Genomic DNA, 21,955 nt, shown 5'->3' on the forward strand with positions numbered 1-21,955 from the left:
GGTGGCACAGAAAAACTGTACTACTTGGAAGTACTCCTGCTGGCCCACCATATCGGTTGGATGGTTTCCTAATATGTGGCAGCATTATTGGCTCGAGATCAAAAGATGAGGCGAGTTCTATCGCTCTCGAGTAAAGACTCATATATGAATCACTTGTTCTCTTCGCCACAAAGGCTTTCTTGGTGCAATCCACAGCCTGTAACATCCCGCCAAATGATACTGCTCTCCCTTGCAAACTTTTATTGAGACCTTCCAGCTTCAGCAGGATATCCTGCCCCATTACAAGGCCAAGGACGGTGGTGCCTTTGTGGAAATGGCCAAGAAGGCCTCTTGCTCGAGGAGCTGAGACACTCCCTTTATCTGAAGCGATCTCATCCAGTGCAGCCAGGACCACCTCATACATCCCCACAAAATCCTCCCTTGGCTCCAGGTCTTTGTCGACATAGCGGAGGCAGATGGAGATCTGCTCCGTTCCACTAATATCCTGGGTTCCATCCATTATGAGGGAGTACTGCAATACAGATAAGGCAGAAATTTCTTCAGCAACCCCCCTAATTATGGTGTTTCCCATAATGCTCAACATTTCGTTCTGTATTTCAGGGCTGATGTAGGTGTGATGCTTCTGCAGCCAGCTTGCCAGGTTGGGGTCATCCTCTGCTTTATCCCTGACAGTGTTGTAGTCGAGTCACCAACTGTCGAGTCCGAGTCGAGTCTCGAGTCCCAGTGTTCGAGTCCGAGTCCAAGTCCGAGTCACCAAAGAAGAGTCCGAGTCGAGTCCAAGTCGAGTCGCCATTACCTGAGTTCGAGTCTCGAGTCCTGTGTTCGAGTCCGAGTCGAGTACACTGTATTTACTTTTGTAAAAAAAATTAATAAGTTTAGAGATTTTCATTGTAAAGGGATTAAACAATGTTGCGGTGTCCAACTGAGTATGTGTGGCTGTGAGGAAAAATCAAGAGAAAAAAGATTGACGATGTAAAGTAATTTAACAGTTAACAATAAAACGACAAGCTTCTTCAAGGCTTGGTTTCTTCCTGAATTAATCCGTTTCTCCCGAAATAAATGAAAGTAAGAGGTCGGTGAACTGGGAGAAGAATAAACTTTATGGTTGACTTACTTACACTGTGTATAGCTGATATGAATTAAATATGTTGGCAAATATATTTGAAAGGATTGTTTATTGCTACTTCCATAGACACCATTGTATTTTACAAACTATAAATGTATTGTTTTGCTATAAATTGTATGTATTTAAATATCTGAAATCTAAAATAAACATAATTGTGTTATGGTATGATAAGCGGGATTAAAAGAGAATTTACAAAAAAATGAGCTCAATGTTAAAATTGACCGGAGTTCTCCTTTAAGCGCTGAGCGCGTCCGTCTTTGGCTCAGCGCCAGCCATAGCACGAAAGCACAGTTTGAATTTGGCAGTTATGTCACGTCACTGTACATTCGCTCCTTAGTGGTCAGCTCAGCTGCTGCAAAGCGTGCCAAAATCGAAATTGCTGATGAAATGTAGAGGGACTTATCTACTGTTAAATGAATAATGCTCGAGAATGAAGCGTAAAGTGAGTGACGTCAGTGAGTGTGTTGTCAAGCAAGGAGAGCGAGCGGTAGCAGTGTCTGTGAGGGAAAAAATAGATCACGGCCGGTCTTGGAGCCCGAAACAGATAAAGTGTAACATCTTATATCAAATTTGTATAACCTATTTATTCAGAAACAACGTCATTCATTTGATGAATGCTCAAGCCCGATTTTATATATCCTCGGCTCGAGTCCGAGTCCAAGTACGAGTCATCAGTCCGCGAGTCCAAGTCGAGTCACGAGTCCAGAGAATGGAGTCTCGAGTCGGACTCGAGTCCAGAGAATAAGGACTCGAGTCGGACTCGAGTCCGAGTCCAGGACTCGAGTACTCCATCACTGCCCTGAGATAAGTCTGGAAGTTTCCCTCTTCGTTGAAATGGCCTCTAAGAGCCAAGCCCTGTTTGGAGAGATACCTCAGAGCACCTACAATTTGTAAGAGAGCAGACCTGGCTGCCTCTTGAGCACTTGCTTGATAGGCTGCATAATTACAGAATTTTGTAGATGCGTATGTGTGTTGACAGCTATAATGTGTGCCATGCTGATCTCATGCCTACTGAAAGCTTCCCTACCCTTTCTCCAGTTTCTGAAGCCTGCCGATATGAAGGTTGGTTCAGCACTTTTGACCAAGGTGGAGGTTTTCTCCGCAAAGGTATTCATGAAATGAATACACAAAACCCCCTTTATTTGATGGCTGTAGTGTAGCCAGAAGAACGCTTTGTACCAGCTGTCCTGGAACCTTAGTGTCCGATTTGATTGGGTAAGTGGCTCAATATCCCTTGCACTGGGCTGGTGTGGGCAGTCCAAAGGATGTTTGAGGTGGATCCCCTCATTTTGAGTAGCTGGCTGCTCCTGAAATGTAATTAGTTAATTGGATATGAATGAAGGTGTAATTGAGTAGTAGTTTAGTTAACCCCCTGGGGTCGGCAATCACGCCGGCGTGATCTGCTCGCTTTTTTTCTTATCAGTGCAAAAGAGATTCAAAATACTTTGTTGGTTTTGATCTTACATTTAAGTGTTTTACATCATTCGATCCAGTTAAGTTTCTATTTTTTTTGTGTATACTCACAATAAAAACAAAGTGTTGTGTCTTTCGCCAAATAAAGAAAAATAAACATGATGCGAGTTCTGCCTTCTCTCTGTCAGGGAAGTCCATTCTGAAACGCGTCCGAAAATGAACTGTAACTCAACGAATACTTGTCACTCAGGAACGAGACATTTGTCTTTATAAAGCTAGAATTCTCTTCTTTTAAATGAAGTAATTTATATTAAAAAACACATATTCTTAGTTTATGTAATCCGTTTGAAACCAAGGAGAGGCGCAGTTTTTCGTTCTCTCTTCATTATTTTTAATGAGCTGATGCCGCCACGCCCCCCGGCGCTTTTCACATGCTAATAGTTGAGGTGATCTATACGCATCGCACACGCCCTCCGATCAATGCCATGATGAAAACACGCAGTTTCTCGTCAGATTCACTGATAGTTCATCGCGTTTTGAGGATGGCACGCTTCTCCGGTAAAGTCGTCCTCCAGATGATTATGGACAGCGAGGAAGAATTCACCTTTTCCTCAGAGAAACGGTTGCATCTCAGACGGAGAACGGCTGCATTTTCAAGAGCGAATTGATCCCACAGAGGATACAAGTTCGAGTAAGTTGTTTAGTGTTTATATAATTATTTTCTGATTATATAGAACTCATGTGAATTTTCAGACTATATTTTGCTTAGTTTTGGTTAGCTTTTGACATCTTACAGGAAAGATTGCCTTACAATATCCCTAACATTCGTATATGGTCGTGTTTCAATGTGATATTACTCTCTAAACATATTTGTATTATATTTCAATCCGTTTTGATTAGCTTATGACACTGATTATCATGCTAAAAATACTGACGTTTGCGAATATCTGCTTAGGTGTAAATATGATTTCGTGCAAATATATTTCAGCCTCCGGTAAAATGTGATACTGTCTAAATACTAGACATTATATTTTTATATATAAATGTTCGGTTTTGGTTATAGCCTATGACACACGCTAAAATATTGCCACAGATGATTGTGAATGCAGGTGTAAATGTTTTAAATGCTGTAAGTGCGTGCGCAGATAATGGCCATCAACAGCTCGCGGTGACGCATCTATGGCCCATAAATAGATATTTCTCCGTCCTATGGCCCATCAACAGATATATAGACTACATGCATTGTGCGTCCATACCCATTAATCGCCCATCTTTGGATAATGTATGCTAACACAGTTGTTTTTATTTTTTTAGGAATGTGTTTGCATCACACTCTCCTTCTCCAGCAGAGGGACACGCAGGAGTCGTTCAGTTCTCAATCGAGAATGATGGTAAGTGCACAGACGTAATTTTACTGATGAAATGTAATTGTGTTTACAATATACATAATATACTCGTCATAATATACAAGTAGGGCCTACCTATTCTTGTGTGAAATTACAAAATCGGTTGTCTTTTTCTTAATCCATGGCCATAGTGATTGATAGCGATAATAATACAGTTTCTTTGATTGTGTTATCAACAGATGTGACAATGAACATATCCAAGCACCGGTCCCGAAGAGAGCCATGGCAAACAAGCAACAGGTCCAAGTCCACCCTGTCATGGAAAACCGAGACTGATGTTGACATGGTTGCACAGACTGCGTGATTCCTGCCCGGGAAACTGGACCGCAAGTGACCTCTGTTTACTCACATTCGCCCATGAGTCTGTTTGTAACAGTATACACTACCTTTCTTTCTTTTTTTTAAAGGATGTGTTAATTTATACTGTTAGGAAAGATTTCTATTTTGAATAAATGCTTTTCTTTTTAATCAGTGAATCCTGAAAAAAATATCACAGGTTATAAAAAAATATTAAGCAGCACAACGGTTTCCAACATTGATAATACCTGATTATCAGATCATGATATTAGAATGATTTCTGAAGGATCATGTGACACTGAAGACTGGAGTAAGGATGCTGAAAATTCAGCTTTGATCAAAGAAATAAATTATATTTTAAAGTATATTAAAATAGAAAATCATTATTTTAAACTGTAATAATATTTCACAATATTACTGTTGTTTCTGTATTTTTTATCAAATAAATGCAGCCATCTTCCAAAAATATTAAAAATGGTAATGTGTCCAAACGTTTGACTGGTACTATATGTTTATATATGTACGGTAGCACTGTGGTCTTGTGAGGCACAACATTTAGTTCCTCCACAGAGGAATTACAATAAAAGCAGATTGAAAAACAAAACCTTTGAATGTCCTCTCATTCTCAGATTCTCCTCTCTGCCTCACAGCACCGCGATGGGGGCATTAGCCATGGATGGGGGAGTGTCTATTGTCTCCCCTCATTCATATTCATGGTCATCAACACCCCTACGCATAAAGCAGTGCTGGCACAAAAACTGACTTGCAAAGTTTAAATCGTTATATTGTTGTTTTGTGAAAGAGTGATCAGAATGATTTTCACATCATTTTGTAGTAAACATTCTAGCCTACAAGAATGGTAACTCAAAAGTCTTGTGCCAAACTATTCAGTATGAGTTATATGAGCTCATTGCAGTGACACATTTTTTCCCAAAACTTACTAACCACGCATAATATTTTTTTTCTATAAAATGCAAACATGTAACTTCCATTTTGCTCACATATTATTGTAGCAGAGTTTGTGCTGAATACAGCATAATTATGTGTTGGCCAAAGGTATGTTGTAAGTAGCTGAAATAAGCACAAATGTCAGGGCATGTCAAAACCTCTCAAGGGCCCCAAAAACCCCTCAGACCCCAGGGGGTTAATGGCATAATTTTTGTAAATAGTTATTTGTGTAAATAATGTAGTAGTTTAGTAAGTGGAATCATTTTTGTCAAACAATTATGTTGCTTGGTTTAAGATTATTGTTGCTGTCTGTTTATTTGAATTGTATAGGTTTTTTCTCTAGATATATGCAGACCTCACCTCGTCATGCTCATCGGTCTGTTCCTGCCTGTCTGTCTTTCTTTCAGATGGACCTGGGACCTGTTCCTGATATAAACCATATGTAATGTAACTTGTTTTTCATTATTGTTGTTCATTAACCTGTACCTGTCTTTTTTTTTTTTTTTAGTTGTTAGTTGACCTCACCTCTCTATTGTGCACCAGTTCCTGACGTTCAGTAAGTTCTTGTCCCTAATAATGTAAACAATACAGTGAAGGTGGATGGTAACTTGACTGATTTTGCCCAGTCTCATTTTTATTGTGCTTTTTTAAACAAAAACTTTTTTATAATGCCTGGATTTCTCCTTTTAGGACTTTGTTTCTGTTTTTGAACGTGCTAACTCACCTCTTCACTGTCTTCCATCAGTTCCTGCCTTTCACTTAGTTCCTGTTCCTAATAAAACAAATTTAAAAAGATTGATAACTCCATTGATTTTGGCCTGTTTCATTTTTATTGTGGTTTTATGTGGTGTACACCCAACAGTCCACAGCAATTCTTGTAATATCTTCTCTTCTTTTCTCCAAACCGTAAATGTAATAATTAATATTAAGTAATTGGAAATTGAAGGCATGATTCGAACAGGCTAAGTGGTCGTATAAAAATGTGTCACTTTTGCTCTCCGACAAAAACACAAATATTCTCTACAAATCGGCCACGATGCAGAAAAAAAAGTGCGCAGCAATGAAGGGGTGACCCTTTAAAACATTAATAGTAAAAAAAATAACATAATTAATATTTTATAATTAATTATAAAATTAATATAATGTTTAATAATAATAATATAAATAATAATAAGCTGTGATAAAGCATTACTGTTTCATTTTATTTTATTGAATTGTAATGTTACCTGTAACAAAATGCATTCTCTGTATTCAGGTTTGACTGTAGTAATAATGCAAAAACGTTTACACTTCACATCAAATTTATTTAATTTTTTTACAAAAAGTATTATTTGAGAATTTATCTAAAAAATACATTCAAATCCACATCTTAAAAGTGAGTAATTTGGTTCAAAAACAACTGGAGATTTCACAAAACTTTCCATACAGAGCTATACAGGCACCTAGTGGTAAACCCATGAAATAACACGTTTTATTTAATTTTCTATCAACAGATGGCACCATTTTTAGGTGTCCGGTCACCTCTGACCGGGAAGCAAACTGTGTGCTGCGGGTAACTGCTAGCTAGCTAGCCAATAACATTGTTTGTCAAAAAGAGTGACAGGTTGGGTTATTCATTTAGCCGATAATAAGATACCGGCACTTACTATGCATGTTTGCTTGGCTTTAAAAAAAGCTCTGATGTCCTGTCCACTTCTTTTTGACATAATGCTGGTATTATTCTCTCTAAATGACTATCGCGCTTCTTTTTTTAAAGGTTTTTTTTATATAGTATAGTATAGTATAGTATATTATTTTCCTACTATGGAAGTCAATGGGAACCAGAAACTGTCTGGTTACTGACATTCTTCTAAATATCTTCCTTTGTGTTCAGCGGAGGAAAGAAATTCATACAGGTTTGAAACAACTTAAGGGTGAGTATACGATGACAGAATTTTCATTTTAAAAGTGAACTAATCCTTTAACTCTAACAAGTTATTCAGAAGCCCTTACTAAAGAGCGAGTCTCATGTTTAGGAAAATTGGATTATGCACTCTTTGTTCTCCACTATTTTTTAGATACACTTGTAATTTCAAACTATATATATATCAACATGAACATCGCCTTGTCCTATATGTGTTTATTAAAATATATTTGAATAGATTGTATAATTTCGATATACAGCCCAGGCCTATGAGCAACATTGAAATACTGAATGGGACAGAAAGCAGGATCCCCGCGGATCCTTAAAAAGTATTAAAAGGTCTTAAATTCGATATTTAAAATTTAAGGCCTTAAAAAGTCTTAAAGTCTTATTTTTACTTATGAAAAGTCTTATTTTTACCTATGAAAGGTCTTAAATTTTAGATGACACTTTGACGACGTATCTAAATGCTTTCCAAATGAAAACTATCTAATTAGCGTACGTATTATTTTTATTATTCTATCTTTGTGGATTTGCTTGTTCACGTGACAATTCGCGTCATTTACGGCAGCGTATTAGCCTGCGTCTGTCTCCTGCACGCGAGAGAGGAGAGGATAAGAAGAGAACGAGTAAATGTCAGTTCAATAGTTCATTCTTTGTGCTTAGGATTGTCTATGAACTATGATGATATTGTAATCATTGTTTTAACTACGTACGAGGCACTGCGAGTGGAGCTGACATCGCGTTTGTCTCTCATGCTTGCTTTCACTGCGTGATGTGTCAGTGCAGTTATAGATAGGTATGTCCCCAAATGAGTTTTTGTCTTATTATATTTATATCATATTATGTTGTTATATTAGAATATCACGAGCAAGAGTGCCGTTTTCCTCTGCACAATTGCAAATGTGCTATTTATTTTATACAACAGTTAAATTAACAATGTGTGTTACTTTTTATATTGTCAATATTGTTTGTTTCCCCCTTTATTTCGCCGACGAGAATTTCATAATGAAACTGTAGTCCAACACCAACAGACAGCGATTCTTTTTTAAAAACTGAAATCCGCGTTTTGAACGAATCATTCGTTTGCAATTGCAAATTAAGTGTAAATATAGTAATGCCAGTTCGGATGCCGCTTCTGTGTCACCTCTGCACTGCAAGGATGGTTTTTTATTTAATTATTTAATTTGACAGTGGTACTGCGTTATTCTAATATCATTTAATTTGAATGTTAGAATTTGACATAAAAGGTGATGCATACCTCTAAATACGTTTAGAAATAATGTCCATATTTAGGTGAAAATGCCCCTGGAAATCAATTTAAGGTGGCAAATATTGCCCCTTAATAAATTTTTTTATTTCAGTCACTACTGTGAACTGACCACTGCATAGATAGAATATGGTAAATATGAATATCTTTGTGAGTCTGCTGTCAACAACAGGCCTAAACCAGCCATGGTACCAGTACAAAATCAGTAAAATATCATCTAATTATTATCAACAAAACTTTGAAAATAACGAGATATATTTTTGTTAATATTGCAAACCCCTAATGTACGGTATTAATTTTGATTTCTTCAGGTCTTAAAAAGCCTTAAATTTGACTTTAAAAAATTTGCAGATACCCTGAGAAAGGCAACATATCATGCATAATTAAAAAACTAACAATTCACAGCTCAACATCAACTTAAGATGTTTGTTAAATGTACAATAATTTCTGGAACAATGTATCAGATTTTCACAACCAACTTAAAATTCGTACTACTCTCTGCTTGAATGTGCAATCATTCAGTTTTCTACACATCTGGTCCAGGTCATGTGGTGTGTTGCATGGCTTGTCTAGGACTTCTGGTAGGTCAGATGCCATGTTGGTTATCAGGAGGTGTTCAATATTAAGGATCCTTCCTTCAATTGTATCAAGCCAGAGGAACACAGCTCTCTCAAACCTGGAATTTCCTTCTTTAAATAGACAACACATAATATTACTCTGTACGAATGTCATAATTCAAGAACAGAGTCATTTTTTTTTTTAACACCTGCCTTGGCCTTGAGTCGCAATAGACATCTCTTTCACTGTGTTCCTGCCCTCTGTAGCTCGAGTGTCAACAGAAATGCATTTAATGATGCACGTTTGTTGTCAGATTGGTAATTGTGCTTTCTTAGTATGCTTGTTTTGCCTATTTGCATGGTTTTTTTTTAAGTTCCATGTGTTGGGCTTTCATAGATACTTGTTTCTGGAAGAAAAAAAAATTATAATGTGAAAAGAGTAAAACAAAAAGATACCTCATTTACAGTGTTCAGGAGAGGGTGCATCCTGGTACCAAAAGCTCCTCCTTTGGCATGCATCAGCTGCAGAAGACGTGGTGTGTACCTGTCAAGATTCAGCATAAATGTATCTTCCAAGGAAATTGTTGTTATACGTCGGAACTCCTCTTTGATCTAGTAAATGAGTAACATAAAAATACAAATATTTTCTCCGTTATAGTTACTAATTATAAAGGCCTAAAGTTTAATTAGACAAATGAGATGACAAACATTCATACTTGAGCCTTGCTGAATAATCCCGGCCACCTCTCTCTGAAGTGACTGACAGTTGCATGATGGTCACAACCTCCAGTCTTCGAATTGAAAAGGTTTTTGATATTCTTTCTTCAATTCACCTTTGGATAAGCCCCGCCCCCCTTAGTTACTGTTGCTACATCCATCAACTTCATCTGGGCTTCATCTGGATTTGGTATTAACATGGCTTATGCTGTGACGGCTCATCCTGCTGAAATTGTATCAAACTTTTATAAAACAGCAAATAAAGTGTCGGATAGAAGTAGGCAAAAGGGGCAGCAGTGTGCGTTCGAAGGCTATATTCAAGACATACCGGTGAAACGCAAGCAACAACAAGGCATCCAAATAGAGGCAAAGTCATAATGGTCACAGTCAAAAAATGAACCACCGCATATCCTAATGGAGACGGAGGCTGGGACTCACAATATCAGGAGAAACACTGTTCATGCAAAGCTGGGTAGGAGACCAAAAATATGAGACGCCTGTGTTAGTTAATGGAGCGCCGTGAAAAAGTGTCGGACCTCTGTGGGAGCTCGTTCTTGGCTGCGCTGTGATTGGTCAATCTACATTCTAGGGTGTGGCTTAGCCAAAGGCGAATTACCTGTGCGTTGTCATTTCATCGACTAACTCAAGCCTCTCATTTTCCAACGTGTCATGGTTTTCTCCAACAGGATGTGGAGGGAGATCATTTACTTTTGCTTTCTTTTCACATTTTTGGCTGGTGCTGCATTGGTCGGTAGCAATGTATTTACTTCCAATTCTGGATATGTATATTTTTGAGATTTCAGCATGGCATGGAAATTGTGCATCTTGTACTTGAGGCATTGCTGCCAGCCATACATCCCTGCAAAGGACCCAGGCTCCTTCAAGCATGGAAACTTCTCAACAAGGGCTTCCGCCACTGAGGATATTTGTATACTTGAAGGGTAGGCTGAGAAAATAGCTTCAGCAAGGTCTTGCATTACTGCAGATTTAACACTTGCATCATGAAAGTGTGTTCCAGAGGCATGATATGACTTGTTTGCCTCTGCAAGGATAAGTTCAAGGTCACGGGAAAACTTTGGCACTTGAAACGGCACTGGCCATGGAGCAGAGCGACATATGGAGAAGAACATGTTGTGAGCTTGACGGTTCACCGCCATCTGCAAGTGAGCTGTACATTACAACGTCATCCACAGTGTGGGTGTCAAAGGTACTCAGTGTAGAGGACAGGCGTGATTCATCTAGATCAGGGGTCGGCAACCCAAAATGTTGAAAGAGCCATATTGGACCAAAAAAAAAAGAAATCTGTCTGGAGCCGCAAAAAATCAAAAGCCTTATACAAGCCTTATAATGAAGGCAACACATGCTGTAAGTGTCTACCGTAAAACTTAAAATAATAGCCCGGGCATTTATTTTCCCAAATCGCCGAACTGCACCGGCTTGTATTGGAGACAGGCGTCTATATGAGACAGGCCTTTAATTTAGTGTTGAGACTTCACCCTGTGCTGCAATATACATTTAGTTTTACATTCATGTACAGAAAGCAGCTGGTTGAATGAAAATTGCTGATGCTATCGGATTTCCAGATTATATTCTCAATTCAGTTAACGGACTCTCTGAGTTAAAGTGAATTCAGACTGCAGTGCAGACTAAGCAACGATTGTATTTAATTGTACAGTACAATCATAACATAGACATGATCTTAATTCCATAATGTCCTTAAACATAACAATATTGCTGGCCATAAACTGACAAAGTACGTCCGGTGTGCGATACCTCGAGTTGTCATAGACGTGGCGCGGCGCTCCTCGTGCGGTGTGCGATACCTCAAGTTGTCATAGACGTGGTGCGGCGCTTCTCGTGCGGTGTGCGATACCTCGAGTTGTCATAGACGTGGCGCGGCGCTTCTCGTGCGGTGTGCGATACCTCAAGTTGTCATAGACGTGGCGCGGCGCTTCTCGTCCGGTGTGCGAGATCTCAAGTTGTCATAGACGTGGCGCGGCGCTTCTCGTGCGGTGTGCGATACCTCGAGTTGTCATAGACGTGGCACGGCGCTTCTCGTGCGGTGTGCGATACCTCGAGTTGTCATAGACGTGGCGCGGCGCTTCTCGTGCGGTGTGCAATACCTCAAGTTGTCATAGACGTGGCGCGGTGCTTCTCGTTCGGTGTGCGATATCTCAAGTTGTCATAGACGTGGCGCGGCGCTTCTCGTCCGGTGTGCGATACCTCGAGTTGTCATAGACGTGGCGCGGCGCTTCTCGTGCGGTGTGCGATACCTCGAGTTGTCATAGACGTGGCGCGGCGCTTCTCGTCCGGTGTGCGATACCTCGAGTTGTCATAGACGTGGCGCGGCGCTTCTCGTCCGGTGTGCGATACCTCGAGTTGTCATAGACGTGGCGCGGCGCTTCTTGTCCGGTGTGCGATACCTCGAGTTGTCATAGACGTGGCGCGGCGCTTCTCGTCCGGTGTGCGATACCTCGAGTTGTCAGACGTGGCGCGACGCTTCTCGTCCGGTGTGCGATACCTCGAGTTGTCATAGACGTGGCGCGGCGCTTCTGGTCTGGTGTGCAATACCTCGAGATATCATAGACGTGGCGCGGCGCTTCTGGTGTACGATACCTCGAGTTGTCATTAGTCGTATGTTTTTTAGTACTTATGTGATTCTTAAATGTCTTAAACCTAAAATAACCATTATGTGGTTGAAAACACTGAAAAGTTGTGATATATGACAAGCACTGAGCGCGTCCGTCTCTGGCTCAGCACCAGCCAACGTGCCAAAGCACGTTTGAATTTAGCAGTTGATCACGTGATGCACTGACCGTTCTAATCACACTGGTGTGATCGTACGTGCGAAAGGGTTAAAACAAAAAATATTTTTTCAATTGTCACATTTTTGAAAAAGCTCCAGGGAGCCACTAGGACGACGCTTAAGAGCCGCTCTAGAGCCACGGGTTGCAGACCAAGGTGATCTAGTGGAAGCAAGTCGAGAGTGATCAAAGGCTCTTTTCTAACTAATTTCACGGTGGCCTTGTCTTCCAGGTCGGCAGATAAAGTGACGGTAAAAAATTGGTTCCCAAAGCTTTTGTCTTCATAGAGTAGTTTATCTGGGCCCCATTTGGCCCTGGGGCATCTGACTTACATACTATACTGCATGCAGATAATTACCCTGAGGTTTTTTCGGTCCTCCAAGATTGTATGCAAGATGTAACAATTTAGTCTCATATACTTAATTCTAGTTGAAGAATAATAATCTTTGGTCTTATGCATGTCATTGGTGATTCATTGTGTCTCTGGTGTTGCTGTCTTTTTTTCCTCTGTCACATTAAATAAAATATCACATGTGTCATGATAATAATTTATTTGAGCTTACACTCAAAAGTTAAGATTTAAAGGATTGCATCATTACTTGATTTTAACTGGTTTTCAAATATTGTCATCGTTATATAGCAAATACATGGTTGCACAAATGAACATCATGAATAGTAACATCATTCAAGCACACTTTTAATAAACCTGATTAAATTAAAGGGTTAGTTCACCCAAAAATGAAAATAATGTCATTAATGACTCACCCTCATGTCGTTCTAAGCCCGTAAGACCTCCGTTCATCTTCGGGACACAGTTTAAGATATTTTAGATTTAGTCCGAGAGCTTTCTGTCCCTCCATTGAAGCTGTATATACAGTATACTGCCCATGTCCATAAAGGTAATATAAACATCATCAAAGTAGTCCATGTGACATCAGTGGGTTAGTTAGAAGTTTTTGAAGCATCGAAAATACTTTTTGGTCCAAAAATAACACAAAATAAGACTTTATTCAGCATTGTATTCTCTCCCGGGTCTGTTGTGAAGAAGAAGAAGTCACAGAAGGTGAAGTTTGATGAAAGAAATACTGGGTTAAAGTAGCCGTCAGTAAATATAATTAAGGATAAATAATAATAATGAGAGGAATATCCAGGCCAGAGAGGTGTGAATGTGTGCAGGGAAGACTGAAACTGAATGAGGCAGTTAACACCATAAAACAATAGGGACAATAGACTGAATGATGCTTAAACGATGACAATAAACAGCATTTTAAAGTCTTCTCTAAATTAAAGCACATGACATGGCATGTCTTATGGCCTTAAAGACATTTCATACAAATACATTTTAAATAACTTCACAATACATTTAAGCCCTTGAAGTTTCCCCCCCCCTTTATGACAACTATTGAACAAACTACAAAGTGTCCACTTTCAAATGAGACCACACTAATGTTTGCAGTGCAAAGGCTTCATGAACCGCATCTATTTTCATTTATGTGTGACATTTCTTCATTTTTTCAGGTGGTGGGTGGTGGGGAGATAAGGGGAAGCTAACAGGCCGAGGGATTTTTAACTTCTCAAATAAAGTGACCACGAAGTTCTCACTGACTGAAGTGTAAGATTACGCCATCAATCTATACAGGAAGTTGTGGACTACTGGCGCTCAGTGTGGTAACCTTCAAACATTGTGAAACGGTGGAAAAAGCTCTCGCACATCAATATGGTTAAAGATGTATGGTTATTTTTACACACCAGCTCTCACATCACTGCATCTGTCATTGTGTTGTATTAACCTTTTTGTCTTTTGATATTTGTGAACTGAAACTGTTGCAGAAAATGTTTCACATGGTTCGGTTCTGTTTGTGCTTGTGGCATCTGGTTGGTGAGTTTGAAGTGATTTTATGACTTCAGTTCTTTCTACTACAGATTTAGTGTTGTTTTCTTCTATATTTCCTTTATACAACAACACTGAAGCTCAAATACCAGCAGCATTCAAGAAATATGCAAGAAACAGTATGTGGGATTTTGTGTGGAGCTCAAATTAACTTCAGTTCAGTGAATCTCCACAAAGATAGAAATATTTGTAAACTTTTACTTCGACAAAACATATAATTATTTTAAAGTCTTACTCTTTTTTTAATGTTTTTTTTTTCTCTTAGGTGTGTTTGGTGTTACAGACGAGTTGAATTCATTGTCAGTGATGGAGGGAGACTTTGTCACTTTACACACTGACAGAGAAATGAGGAGTAATGATCTGATTCGCTGGAGGTTTGGACCAGAAAACACTTTAATAGCTGAAATCAGTGTAGCGGACAGCAGTGTGTCCCTAAATGATGGTTTTGATGGGAGATTCAGAGGCAGACTGCTGGTGGATCATCAAACTGGATGTCTGACCATCACAAACGCCAGAACTGAACACACTGGATATTATCAACTACAGACCAAACATTTGAAGAAGTCTTTCGTTCTCACGGTGCATGGTCAGTTATTTATCAGTTTTATCTGTTTCATATTTTAATCACGACAAATATTAATCCACACACCATATTTCTTATGTTGTGATTACTTTTGGATATTAATCTGTTCTAATTGAATTTCAAATAGTTTACTTTGGTGAATTTAGTATTTACTATGATAAAGGTATTTGAAAGTCATAGGCTGTGACAAACTCTGTTTCTGTTCGTTCTTCAGGTGTGTTTGGTGATAAAGGTGAGATGAAGTCAGTGTCAGTGATGGAGGGGAATTCTGTCACTTTACACACTTATAGAGAAATGAGGAATAATGATCTGATTCTCTGGAAGTTTGGAAACTACTTCATAGCTGAACTCAATCAATCAGGAGACCGCGTGACTGTATATGATGATGTTCTTGATGGGAGATTCAGAGACAGACTGCAGGTGGATCGTGAAACTGGATCTCTGACCATCACAAACACCAGAACTGAACACACTGGATATTATCAACTACAGAACAACCACACTATGAAGTTTTTCATGCTCAGTGTCTATGGTGAGTTTACCATTGGATATAATCTGAAACTTGAGGTAAAACCAGTTCATTTGTATGCTCTTTTTTTTTCTTAGTCATTCTGAATGTTTCTTCCTCAGTCAGTGAGATCAGTGTTGTCTTCTTTCCTTCTCTACCCAGCTAAAACCTGTTGTTCAAATAACGTCTTTCAAACACTCTGTTTTGGTAAACATTAAAATGTCCAGTTTTATAGATGTTAGAGGAACTTTTGTTGAAATGTTGGTGTGATGTTCCTGAAACGTTCTTTCAACTTAATTTTTATTAACCATCCACACTGGTGGTGGTTGAGGAGAGATCCCCTGGCATGATTGTAAAGCGCTTTGGGTGTACAATAGTACATATGAAAGCGCTATATAAATGCCTCATTCATTCAACAACTCCACATTCTAGGAACGTTCATTTATAACATCCCAAGAACATGAAAATGTCCAGTTTCCTTAATGCTAATAAAACGTAATTTAAAGGTTAGTATGATGTTCTTTCAAGCGTTCGAACACCTGCTGAACACAGAATCACTGAAGGAAAGAGGAACAGAAACAGATTTATATGTGTGAAAATAAGTTTAGTCTGAAGTCACTATGATGATGATCAGTGTTTGCTTTAGTTGTGCTCTTGACTTGTTTCTCTTTTTGAAGTAGTGTTTTCACAGAATATTTGTGCATTGATAAAGAACGAGACTGATTAAAAAGTCAGATCAACATGTCTGCTTTAATAAGCCGTTAAATGATGCAGATAAAGCAGCTGTTTAAACCACGTTAATGCAGTTTCATTACTGCTTTAAATAGTCGTGAAGTTGAAGCATTAATGGCATTAATGCCCTCAAACACTGTAGCTGGTTCTTGTTGTGTATGTCGAGAAGACGCTGTTTTCCACTCTGCAAAAGCAAATTATCTTTGTAAACACTTTCAAAGGATGAGGATGTGAAGAGTCTGGTTAAAATTACCACAGCAATACAACAGCAGTATAACCTTTTGACCAATGCTTCTCAAATCTCAATGAAGTCTAAATTAGGTTTACAAAACGCTTATCCATTAAAGATGGGACAGTACCCACTTTATCAGTCAGTATGATTATTTGTTGATGTATATATTTTCTATTGGGTGTTCTACTAGCGTATCACTGAGAAACGTTCTGCTCAAATCGTGCTTGCGATGGAGGTTCGGGTTGAATAACTAGTTCTTCCAATGTTTCATCAGACTCGAGATTGGATTGATATGGTAAATTACTGTCTTTACAGTATGTACAATCCATATAGGGGGTAATATGGTGTTTAGCTTCCGACAAGAACTGTAGACCAATCACAGCAGAGTAGGCTTGTGACAAGGAGGGATTTAAAGAGACTGAATCATCGAACCTGTGTTTGAGAATCATGAAAAATGTGGTGATGTGCAATGTATATTATGAGAAAATGAAAGCATTTTTTGTAGGAGACCTCCAAAGCAAAATTAGTATTTTCAGTCCCCCAAAAAATTAATTTAAAGCAGGGCTATGCAGGTTCGGGAATTTCTTCGCTGTATTCTCGCTTTTTCCTCGCATATTTCTCTATAGAGCTTCCCCTACAGCTTCGGAATAGATATTTGACAACACTGTTGAAAAACTCGTTGTCGACTCAGACACCAGAGGCTAGTAGATCAACGACATCACAGCAGACGGACATTCTTTACAACGTCTTCTTCATTCGGGTTCGAACAGCGGGAGGGAGCGCAATAATAACAGCATTTTTGCAGATTTCTTTTTGCAGTAAAGCAATTCTTTACATCGCGAGACCTGATATCACGCGATACTTCCTGACGCCGCGTCCGGCGGCTCAAAGTTGCAAGTGTTTTTTCCGCTCACAGGCGATAGGGGGGTGCGAGACAACCACCATTCAACCCGAAAAAAATTATATAACCATTCCAATGACTCCGAAGCTGTTCAGCTAAGGTAAAAAACCTGCATAGTTCAACTTTAAGCCAGTTATTTATATATTCTGCTGTAGTGTCAGTAGACATAGGTTATATATAAAACTAGAAATTGTAATGTGCAAGCATGCAAAACAATTCCCGTGCACATGTGAATAGTTTCTCAAGGGCACAAAAAAGTTTATCATATACACTACTGTGCAAAAGTCTTGGGATCTGTGTCCCATCATGACAGTTTCACAGCATCCCTCCACCACCCCAACTCACACTTGGCTGGTTTTCTACCCCAGTCAAAAGGGGGATAAATTACTATATCTGATTTCATATGTGTGAACTCGTGAATGCACAGCATTTTTTTTATTTTAAATTCATTAGATTTACTATTATAGAAAACTAAACAGGGGCAATAGTCGGGAAATGCAAATATTTTTCCATACTTTTCCAGACCTGGAAATTACTCAAATCAAATCCCATACTTTGCCAAACCCCGTAGGAACCCTGTAATAAATACGGTCGTTGTGACACGAAGGTCATTTGTAAAACTGCAGGGGTCTATGAGTATGAGATTTTCCAAAAATGCTACAACCACTTTTTAGAAAATTATAACTCACCATACAAACCTCAACAATGGTGACAAAAAATAGTAAAATATAATAGTAAAATAATTCAGCTACATAATTGATTCATGCCTCAAAGCATGCTGGGAGTCATGACTGAGGTTTATATGCTAGTACCCATTATGCACTGCAGCATGAAGCATGTCACCGTTGTGGTGTTTCATATGTCGATTGTTGATGTCTGAGTGTCTACACAACACAGTAGTTCATAACTTTCTGCTCACAATATGCCGACAACATTTTTCAGAGTATCTGATTATCACAATACTTATACAAATTAATAACAAAAACACACTTCTGATTAGTGAATCAAACCCCCTCACAATGACATTTTTCCACATTAAGTGTTTTCTGAACACACTGTTAAAGCAGCTGGAGAAACAACTAGCAAAACAATCAAGGGGTCAAGAGCCTAAATACAGGAAACACTGATCACCACAATGGTGACATCAAATGTTTGTTCCTCTTTCTTTCAGTGTTTCATCACTAAAACACAATCACTCAATAATGGAATTAACTCCAACTCTGCTTCAGTGTTATTTAGCAATCTGTAGTGTGGAGACAAATGAACACTGAGCGGTATTCGTGTGTAACATCCAAACTTCAGCCATTTTGAGCCAGAAAGTTAGTGATTGTCATGAGTCTGGTATCCTTCTCTGTCTCCCTCTTCTGGTTGTACTCACACACACTCTCCTTTACACACACACACATACTTCACGCTCTTTCACTTATCCTCAGCTGTTTCTAATCGCTACTTGTTATCACGCTCATTCTCTCACACCTGTTCTCTCTTCCCTCTAATTATGTTTGCTACTTCTAGCTTCCCCTTTTCTCTGCTATTTGCCAGATTATTTCGTACCCAGACGTATGCGTGTGATTTCTATTACCTGCTGTTCCTGTCCTGTCCTGTCCTGTCCTGTCCTAGACCGTCAAACTTCCAGCCTGGCACAGGTCTCCATCTGCTTGTAACTAACTATATGCTCTACACTCTGTCCAGCCTGCCCGCTGCTGACAAGCACCCAGAGCGTTCATCTTACCAACCTAATTCCACTCAAGAGATCAGTGGACAGAGCCCGCCGGATCCCGTTCTCGGACTGTTTGCTGTTGCCCTTTTCTAAGAAAAGACCTTCTGTCTTTTGTTATTGAGCGTCGTCATTTACGACTGGATTTCTGTTATTTATCTGAAGAAGGATTTACTTTGTTTGGACTGATCTCTCTCTCACCATTAAAAGAGACTGTTTATGCATCTTTGCTTTTGGGTCATATCTTTCCTCATAACAGTGATCCTTATTATTTTGAAGGATATTCAAAAAAAAATGTAAAGAATTTTTTCTGCCAACACGATGAGAACATTCATCAAATACTTATGACATTATGTGGTGATTTCATTAACATTGTTTTAAGTGTTTAATTCTAACACGTTCATAATCTTTATATACATCTAAGAGGAAAGTCAGTAACAAAAATTATTGGACAGGTAACAAAACTTTCCCACGTCACAAGGATGATCCGAAAACACAACCTTATTCATGTGAAGTTAGTTGTCATTCTAATGTTTAAAGGATGTTTACAAGAATGTTCTAAAAACCTTTTCTCAATGAGGACATTTAAAATACATTCTACAATTTATAAATAAAATTTTTGTGCTAACCTTTTGAGAACATTATTGAAGACCAGATAACATTGAACAAACATCCTAATAAATGTAACAGAAAGAACGTTTGTTCATAACTTTGAGAGAACCTTGACAGAACGGTAGCAGGGTAATCTGATCATCTTCATTTATCCTCATGTTATCTTTATTCTCTCATGTTTTCCAGCTCCTCTACCTGTTCCTGTCATCTTCAGTTCCTGTCCTCAAACTTCATCATCAGAGTCCAGATGTTCACTGCTGTGTTCAGCTGTGAATGTGAGTCATGTGACTCTCTCCTGGTACAAAGGAAATGGTTTATTGTCCAGCATCAGTGTGTCTGATCTCAGCATCAGTCTCTTTCTGCCTCTGGAGGTGGAATATCAGGATAAAAACCCCTACAGATGTGTGCTGAACGGTTCATTCACTGAGAAGACTCAACATCTGGACATCAGTCAGCTCTGTCACACATGTGCAGGTATGGTAGCGCTGATATTACTGATATTAGCCTTCATTCACTGACCTGATCTCAGATTAATGCGTTTACTCCTCAGACTCTGTCCGCGGTTGTGATGCTGCTGAAGCTGTGATCCGATTGGTCGTCACTGTGCTGGTGGGCGTGGCTGCTGTGGTTGCTATTGTTGTGCTGGTTTACGATGTCAGATCCAGAAGAGCTGAACAGGATCCAGCTCAAATTCCCACATCAGTAGTGATGGGAAGTTCGGATAATTTTACTGACTCTCTTGTTTGACCTCGTTCATCAAAATGAACAAATCTTTTTTCAAGTCAATTCGTTCATTTAAGTGGCTTTAAATGTTATACTTTTAACAGCCAAAATTCACAGAACACAATATGGGTTGCACGACTACTGATTTCTGCTAGTCGATTTCTTATCAAAACAATACTCGAGTGATTCGACTACTCGTGGTTCATGCTATACTGTAAATCAGGGGTGCCCAATCCTGCTCCTGCCGATCGACTGTCCTGCACAGTTCATCTCCAACCCTAATCAAACACACCTGAAGCAACCAATTAAGGTCTTCAGGATCACTTGAAAATTAAAGGCAGGTGTGTTTGATTAGGGTTGGAGATGAACTGTGCAGGACAGTCGATCGGCAGGAGCAGGATTGGGAACCAATTTCATGTCTTTTTAAATGAAAAGACATGACATAGTTCTTATTAATAAATAATAGGGGTGTGACGAGACCCTTATCTCACGAGACAAGACGAGACACGAGATTGGGTTCACAAGAACGAGACGAGACAAGATTTTTGCACAATATTTGATAGAAATCCTCAATGACAAAATTCATGACTGGAAAAAGTCTGCAGGTGGATTTTGAAATGTTTTAACTAAATAATGAATGTCATTTCAGTTCTACTTTATGAGTATGAATTATCAAATACATTGAAATACAACAATATAGAAGCAATGTAAAGGTTTTACCACAAACTCAACTGACTGGCTTCTCTCAAGTATGATTTCACACGGGTCTCTTCAGACCTTACTGTACATTATGAGCTTCCAGAACTTCTGATTGACAGGGTTTCCGCGGAGTCATAAAAAGTCATAAAATGTCATAAATTTTATAATAAGAATTTTAGGCCATAAAAAGTCATAAAAACGTCCGGATTTTTCGTACAAGGTCATAAATTACATTTAGCCACGTCTTAAATTCATATGCTCGTTCATTCATTGGTTCTACCATTGCATTTCCCCCCCGAAAATGCGCTGGCGGCATAATGCGGCAAAAGCGGAACGAAAAAAACTAATTTGAACTGCGCGCCACACGGACCGTTTAAGCCTTGTTTATACTCGACGCGTCCGCACGAGCGCGATGGTGCGCGCGGCAAACATGACGTCATTGCGGTGTGGGCGGTCGCGCGCGTTGGGTGCGCAAAGGCCCATTTCGCCTGGCGGTGTGCACAGCAGATTTCGTAACAGCGCGCGCGGCTTCGCATCCGAAGATGAACGACTTCGAGCCGAATCTGGCCGAGCACGACCTTCTCATCGCACCAGCACCCAGTTTGCGCGTCTAAATTAGTTGCTTACATTTAAAAAATTAGCATACAATAGCATAAAAATAAGCCTTTTTCATGAACATAAAGGTCCATGGTTAATACAAATGTACATGAAAGTTAATGAAATGTTTAGTGAAATTAGAAAATATTTAAGAGATCGTTAATTTATTTGTATACGTACGCATTCCCATATAGGCTAGCCTACATATTTTGTTCTAATGTCACAAGTAACAATCTCAGGGTTTACTGGGTTTTACACGATTATTATTGTTATTTTTTTTTTTTTATTGCACTTCAAACAAAACAAAGTCAATGTACAG

The 21,955-nt window shown here is 39.1% G+C and overlaps 2 protein-coding genes across 2 annotated transcripts in view; one reads left to right on the plus strand and one right to left on the minus strand.

Moving 5' to 3' along the window:
* LOC307004698 (guanylate-binding protein 4-like) overlaps positions 1–21,955 on the minus strand; it is a 238,983-nt gene that overhangs the window by 170,199 nt on the left and 46,829 nt on the right. The window lies entirely within an intron of this gene.
* LOC307004017 (uncharacterized protein) lies at positions 1,961–20,364 on the plus strand (the record flags this gene model as incomplete). Its single annotated transcript, XM_079622958.1, has 6 exons — positions 1,961–2,016; positions 2,106–2,233; positions 14,598–14,918; positions 15,130–15,447; positions 19,804–20,091; positions 20,168–20,364. 6 exons carry the CDS (start codon positions 1,961–1,963, stop codon positions 20,362–20,364), a joined length of 1,308 nt encoding a protein of 435 aa, XP_079479084.1.

This window comes from Phoxinus phoxinus (assembly GCF_949152265.1).
Source record: "Phoxinus phoxinus genome assembly, chromosome: 9".
Taxonomy (NCBI): Eukaryota; Metazoa; Chordata; class Actinopteri; order Cypriniformes; family Leuciscidae; genus Phoxinus; species Phoxinus phoxinus.